Source organism: Arachis ipaensis, chromosome B2, assembly GCF_059453495.1.
Source record: "Arachis ipaensis isolate K30076 ecotype BB chromosome B2, ASM5945349v1, whole genome shotgun sequence".
Taxonomy (NCBI): domain Eukaryota; kingdom Viridiplantae; phylum Streptophyta; class Magnoliopsida; order Fabales; family Fabaceae; genus Arachis; species Arachis ipaensis.
Genome location: NC_142437.1, coordinates 116883980 through 116891539, shown reverse-complemented (window position 1 = coordinate 116891539; position 7560 = coordinate 116883980). Strand labels below are relative to the sequence as shown.

General features: G+C 29.9%; 1 protein-coding gene across 1 annotated transcript; it reads left to right on the top strand.

Annotated features, from left to right (window-relative positions):
* The first annotated feature begins 3301 nt into the window (after positions 1-3301).
* On the top strand, positions 3302-6238 carry LOC148575340 (uncharacterized). The gene is made up of 7 exons (XM_088503454.1): positions 3302-3745; positions 4437-4596; positions 4795-4834; positions 5056-5133; positions 5474-5623; positions 5702-5836; positions 6026-6238. Exons 5-7 carry the CDS (start codon positions 5597-5599, stop codon positions 6236-6238), a joined length of 375 nt encoding a protein of 124 aa, XP_088359580.1. The 5' UTR covers positions 3302-3745; positions 4437-4596; positions 4795-4834; positions 5056-5133; positions 5474-5596.
* The last annotated feature ends 1322 nt before the right edge of the window (positions 6239-7560 follow it).

The following is a 7560-nucleotide window of genomic DNA, read 5'->3' as shown; positions in this document are numbered from 1 at the left end:
TTGAAATAGACTAGTTTTTTTTATAGTGACACCAATGTCCAACTTTTTGGCGAATAACTCCTCTCAACCTAACCCTTCGATTTTTCTAAGTTTATGCAAAACTATATGCAGAAATCAAGTTGTAATTTCTTTTAAAAAATGAAATATCCTTTTTGAAAAAAAGAATTATAGGATAAAAATACAGATATATACATTTCTAGATTAATAAAAAAGAAAAAAGAAAATAGGGGAAAAAATTTAAAGTTGTTTAAATTAAAGCATTCATAGGTGTTAAATGTTCGAGATATTTATTGGCTAGTATTATGAAAAGAATTTAATTTTGATGCATTGATAGTATAAATATAGGTGTATAATTATATCTATTTTTTTAGATAATTATTTACACGATTAAAGTAAAAAGTAATTATTTTTGTTAATATAATATTATGTAATTAAATTTACATATAAAACTACTTTAAACTCACAATACATCAAAATTAAATTCTTACCAACATGTGACCCTCATGGATTTGAAGAAATACATCTTTCAACAATAAAGGCAGGATGATATAAGAATTAATTGATTGACTCATTTATTATCAGAAATATTAGGTGTCCAACAAATTTTAAATATTTATTTATTTTGTTGGTTTTTATAGTTTTATTAAATTTTTAATTAAATTTTTATACTTTTTTTTAATTAGGTCTCTACACTACTTTTAATTTTATAATTACGTCATTTTCATGATAAAAATATTAAAATTAACATAATATTTTTACCAAAATATATGCAATCAAAGATTTTAATTAAGTTTTTAATTATAAATGCCTTTAATTTGTAAAGAAATATTCAGTTAATTCTAATATTTTTTACACTAGAAAGGACTTAATTATAAAATTAAAGCAGTGTAAAAACCCAATTAAAAAATATATATAAGAACCTAATTAAAAATTTAATAAAACTATAAAAACTAACAAAATAATTAAATCAATTTTAAATTAAATCTAATCAAGTTACACTTACATATATATGTTCTTTTTCTTTGTTTGCAATCTTTATTTACACCTTTTTTTTAACTGTTTTTGATTTTTTTTTCCACCAATCTCCTTCTTCTACTTCTTCTTTTTTTCATTTCTTTTCTTCTGCACTATTATCATGCATTTTTTTTCTTTCTCTCCCTCAAAAAAACAATAAAAAAAGAAAAAAAGATTAATGATACAGCAATATTTAAATTTTTATCTTAAATAAAGTATTTAATATTAATTTAGAGATTCAATAAAATAAAAAAATAGATATAAAAACTAAGAATATATATATATATATATATATATATATTGTCATAGATCTATGTCATGGTTAAAAAATTTTTTATATCACGATTAAAAAATTTTGATGTTATTTTTGTTTTTAATAACTTCTAATTAGTTAAGCAATATTAATTAATTTATTCTAATTAAATTAAGTAATTAATATAATTGATTAGTTATAGTTAATGTGGTCAAACGAAATATTAAATAATTTGATATTTATATCAATCAAATCAAATAATTGATTAATTATCACTACAAAAAAATAAAATATTTATAACAAAAATTTTGTAACAAATTTGAAATTGTTACAAAAAATTATTTTTTTATACAAAAATTAGTAATTGTTACATAATAATAATATTTTGTAATAATAATACAATTTGTTACAAAATATTTTTGTAACGACTTAATTATTTTATTACAAATTATATTGGCTTTTGTAATGAATCGGTGTTTTTTTGCAAAATTTTATAATATTTTATAATAAAAGATGAAATTGTTACAAAAATTTAAAATATTTTGTAACAAAAAATTAATTTATCATAAAATTTAATATTTTTTATAACAAGTTATTTGTTTGTCACAAAATACAAGAATTTTTGTAACTAAAAAAATATTTTAAAATGTTAAAATCTTTAAGATAATTTTATTTTGTTTCAAAAATTTAATTTTTTAAAATATTATTTATATTAATTAATTATTTTTTATAAAAAATTAAAGATTAAATAATTAATTTGTAAAAATGGTATATATTATTTTATATCTTTTATAAAATTAATATATACCTTCTACTAATAATTAAGTCTTAAATATTGACTAAAAATTAATTTTTAAATTAAAAAAATTTAATTGTTGAACATAAATAAAAATAGTAAAAATTTAAAAATAAATACAAATATAAAAAGTAAAAATTATAATTCTAACCCTCATTTCACTCTTCATTTTGTTGTTCGCCGCTCTCGTCTATTCTCACTGCCTCCACGGCTCTACCTCTCACACTCAAGGTCACCGTCTCATTGCAAAAGACAGAACCGTCATCGCTGCCTCACTGAGTTACCCTCTTTCTCTTATTTAAAATAAATTTATAACAAATATTATTTTTTGTTTTATTATCGCTCTAAAAATTAACATATTTTTATACTTAAACAAATTTTTAAAAAACTCTCACAAGAATAAAATATAGAGCTCTGATTTTTTCCCTCCCTCTACTAGACTATTAGTCCTAAACCCACCATAACCCAACACTCATCATTAAGCCTGTAAGACCCCCGATTGTTAGAAAATAAATAATAAACTATTTATGATTTATTATAGTTATTCATAGTTTTATTTTTAAAAAATTATTTACCAAAAAACAATTAAATCAAAGTCATGAGATTTTGAGTTTAAAATTAATTAGAATTCATATAATTTTCATAAATATTTGGATATCTTTTATTTAAAATTTTAGTAATTTAATTACTCCTAGTTTTATTAAAAATACCTACTCTATACCCTAATTTTATTAAAATTCCCAAATAGAAACCTAATTTACACACACTTTTCAAACCATAACCCTTACCTTTTTTTCCAACTGCCCCCACACACAACCCCTCACCAAATACATACACATGGAAAGAAAAGAAAAAGAGAGAGAGAAGGGGGCGGGGGGCTCAAGGGGGAAGAAGGAGATGGAAGGAGAGGGGGAAAAGGGGAGACGGTGCCGGTGGATGCACTACAAAAAAAAAGTGTTTAAAATGGCATTTATATTATGGGGGTTTTAAAAAACTGCCATAATATTAAGATATTATGGCATTTTATGATGCTGCCATAATTAAGTTTTAAAATTGCAGTTTTTTTTTGGGGATTTCGGCGGTTTTCAACCGCCATTATCCAAGCCATTACTTAAAAAATAAAAAGGCCCAAACCCAAGAAAAACCTTAACACTGATCTGGTGAAAGTGAAACCCTACAAAAGTGAAGCTGCTCCAGTGATCTTCTTAGCAGCGCTCTCCAGCGACTGAAACCCGAAACGACGATCTTCTCCAGTGCTGCTCTGGTGACGATCTTCTCCAGCGCTGCTCCAGTGACGATCTTCTCAGCGCCGTTCTCCGACGAATCGATACTTTCAGTTTTCACTTTCTTCTTGCTGTTCCTTGAGCTATCTTTTTAGTTCATTTTTTCTGTTTTTGACTTTTCTTTTTCTTCACTCTTGGTGAAATTGAAGTTTTGGTTGTTGATCTGTGATGAACAGAAATGGTGATTCTGGATCGAGGAGTTAGGGTTTTGATTGAGAACGATGGAGAGAGGGAAGATCGCGATAAGGAGGATCGATGATTCCACGAGCAGGCAAGTGACGTTCTAGAAGTGAAGGAATGGTTTGTTGAAGAAGACGAAGGAGCTTGCGATTTTGTGCGATGCTGAGGTTGGAGTTATGATCTTTTCCAGCACTAACTCTATGATTTCTCCGGTACCAGGTACTCGCGATCCTCGCTCTAATAAGCTCTTATATTAGATAGATCTTTTCTTTTTTGTGACTTCTCCGTCGATCTTTTCGTTTTTTTCTCGCTTTCTCTTTAACGTTGATTGCTCTATACGTTTGTTTCTCTTTCACAATGACTGCATTGCTGATTTGTTGCTTATGAGAATGGCAGTTTTGAATATGAAGATTGACATATATAATGCTAAGTCAACTAACTGTCTAACTGTAATTATTTAGATTTTCTTTATTTAAAAAATAAATGTATTCTCGTTGCTGTGTGAATGAATGCTTTTGTTGTGTTTGATAAAATGACAGGGTTCAATTATAGCTATTACTATGATTGTTATTATACTGAGCCAGAACCTTTTTTCAATTTATATCATAATTTCATGCTAGTTTGAGGGATTGTAGTTTACTCAGCTGCCAGCTCAGTCAGTTAGAATTAGAAGTAGTTAGAAGTTGTTTAGTTAGTTAGTTATACTAGATGAATAGTTAGACTTAGCTAAGTATGTTCCAGGAATAAGCTTGGTCTGCAAACCAGCTTCAGCCTCCTTTCTGTGTACACAAGAGTAGAGAATTTTAGTTCAGATTGTAATCATACTTTATCCTTCTCTGTTCCATATAATACTTATTCTATTATTTGTTTTTCATCATTGACAATATAGCTTGTTATATTACCGATACAGAGATGGCGAGAGTACGCATCAAGAGGACTATCGGGGTAAACATCATTTGGTTGCAACCAACGAAATAAAATTCTGCTTGGATGCTTCCCCAAAACAAAAGCTTATTTCTAAGGAGTTCAAGAGAGGTACATTTTCTCCTTGCAGATGGGATGCAAATCAGGTATGCTTTACTCCATATTTCACATACAAGATTTGCATGTGGCCCTTAATCTCTAGAAATAAGTATAGAAGCCTGCATTGGCCCAATTTGTATTTTGTTGATTGATATATATAGATTCTATTGAAAGTTGGATACCACCTTTATAAGTCTTTACAGTGCCTCTTTGTTATTCATAATCCAAATTGGTCGTTCATGCAGATGGTATTAGTCCTGGTGGGATTCGCTCTTGGATTAAGAGGTGAATTGCCAACCAACACTTTAGATGAATCTCAATAATCAATATATCATTCAAGCATTTAATAGAGTCTTAATTCCTTACTTTATATACGTGTTTAGGTGAACTGTATGTTGTTTTCTTTAATTTAAGTGAACAAAAGACAGTGATAAGTACAAAGACATCGTCTCTGGCTGAAGTATCTTTTTCTGATAAATTGAACCAATTCAGAACTTGATTTGCAGAGAGCAAAGCAAGGATTTACTAGAAGATTATGGGATTGATGAAGAGTGAGGGTCTGTTGGCCAGAATTGGTCTATCACGTAAGTTTTCCAATTTCCCACTAAGTTTATTGGGTTGTAACTATTAGAAGAAGACTTATTTTTATTGATTTTATCACATAACCACATCCTCCATTGCATATACACAACTACTTGTTTAAATTAAAGTAATTGAGCCTCGATCACTAATTTAATTTCTTATTTTGAGACACCGAGGATAGCAAAGATGTAAGTGAACTCTTGTTTCAATATACTAGTTGCTAATTTTTAGAAAGCATGTTAGTATGTTAGTGATAGTAATTTACTCTATACTAATGAAATTGCCAAAAATATTGTTTCTAGTTTATCAGTTGACTAACATTATTCCTGTTTCCTGGTGCAGACATCAGACTTGCAATTTGAGTTTCTCACTAGCTACCTCGCAGAGCTCAGTTTGTTGGATTATAATTGTGTAAAATTCTTGCCTTCTTTGGTGGCAGCATCTGTTGTATTTCTAGCAAGATTTATGCCAAGTCCAAAGACACATCCTTGGGTAATGTTTCATTCTTCTAAATCACAGATTCAATATCCAAGTTGGATTCAATTACTAAATTAAACGTTTTGTTTACAGAATGCAGCACTTTATCAACTCACTAGATATAAACCTGCCGAATTGAAGGAATGTGCTCAAAATATACATGATCTGTACCTCAGCAGGAGAGGTGGCTCTTTGCAAGCTGTGAGGGAGAAATACAAACAACATAAGGTAGTTGTTTTCCACTAATTAGGAACCTGAATTTATATCGCCACATGAATAGATCTGTTTGAATTGTACTTGACACTGTTAGTTTGTGAAAATATCCTTAGTTATTTATTTCTGGTAACTTCAATAGATGGTTATAGTACATTTTTTTTTATCTGTGTATGAGTTATGACCGTGATGCATCTCCATCAGGTTTATGATTATCTGATTGATACTGCTGCTCGTGATCAAACAAGAGAGCGCACCAATGAGTTCTTGGAAAGTGTTAAAAGCCATGACCTAGCAAAAGCTGAGATTCTCAACATAATAAACATCAGGCCCACCAACATAGTCGAAATTCCATCACTAGAAGAGTTAGAAGAGTTAGGAAGTAGGTCTTCTGGAGCGAGCAACAAAGAAGCATGATCTTGCATGATAAATATTTTATGTATTAAGGATATATATATAGATAGTAAGACGAATTATTGAAAAATGTTATCTTTGATACTTTGTTTTTGGATTATGACTCTTGATTTTCGGAGATTATGTATGAATTAAAAATCTTGTTATAATGTTTGATTTAAGGTTGTGCCTTTTGATTATTAATAGATTTTAAAGTTTGAATTCCAAAAATGTCACTTCAAATAGGTAGTTTCAATTTCATTTTAAAGAGTATAAAATTGCCATCAAACTTAGGTAAAAACAATGATTAAAAATCGCCATTTTAAACGAAAACGGTGCCATTATATTCTGGTAAAAATGACGGTTATAAACTGCCATTTTAAACGAAAAGGATGCCATTAAACCCAGGTAAAAACAGCGGTTAGAAACTGCCATTTTAAACTAGGAGGATGCCATTAAACACAGGTAAAAACGGTGGTTAGAAACCTCCATTTTAAACGAGAAGAATGCCATTAAATCCTGGTAAAAATGGCGGTTACAAACCGCCATTTTAAACAATAACAAAACCGCCGTTTTATTTTGTTAAAACGGCGGTTAAAACCGCCATTTTAACCATCAAAAAACTGCCGTATTATCCATTGGTTATTACGGCGGTTTTCAGAAAACCGCCGTAATAACCAGAATGGCGCCCAGAATACTGGCGTTTCTTGGAGGCGCCGTTTTTGGTAATAATGGCGGTTGTAACCGCCGTAATTTCCATAAAAAACCGCCATTTTAACCCTTTTTTTGTAGTGATATGTCAGTGCCACTATCGTGTCGCCATTGGGTGGGAGAGAGAGAGAGAGAGAGAGAAGCACTGCTGTAACAGGAGGGGAGCCTGGCTGCCCTCATCATTGCCAGCTCCGTCGATGTCATCATCATTAGAGCTGCGCGAAGCCGTCTTCACCATTGATGTTTCTCCTCGTTGTTTGTGGGTTGTCACCTCTTCTGCTTCTGCTATCACACCGTCATCTGTCCCTCTGGATATCGCTGCTTTTAAATCATGCCCTATCACTTGTTCTCTGCCTCCTCGTTGTGGCCCAACCTCTAATTAGATAACTCAAGTGTCTCTTGTTCTATGATTTTAATTGATTTGATTTTTGTTTTGATTTGAATATTGATTTGATATATTGCTGCCTGTTTTGGTCTCTAGTTCTCTGGTTGAAAGTGAATGTTCTATTTTGATCACTGGTTCAATTCTCTTGATGGAAATTAATTTTCTATTTTGATTACTGCTTTGTTTTGGTCATTGATTCAAAATAGAAAAATATTAATTCTATTTTGGTTGAAGCTATTCAATGCAAATA

Bases quoted from the DNA above. Each gene is read 5' to 3' on its own strand.
- LOC148575340 (XM_088503454.1), top strand. From the start codon at position 5,597: ATGCCAAGTCCAAAGACACATCCTTGG. The intron at 5,624-5,701 runs GTAATGTTTCAT...TTTTGTTTACAG, and splicing joins GTCCAAAGACACATCCTTGG to AATGCAGCACTTTATCAACT. The intron at 5,837-6,025 runs GTAGTTGTTTTC...CATCTCCATCAG, and splicing joins AGAAATACAAACAACATAAG to GTTTATGATTATCTGATTGA.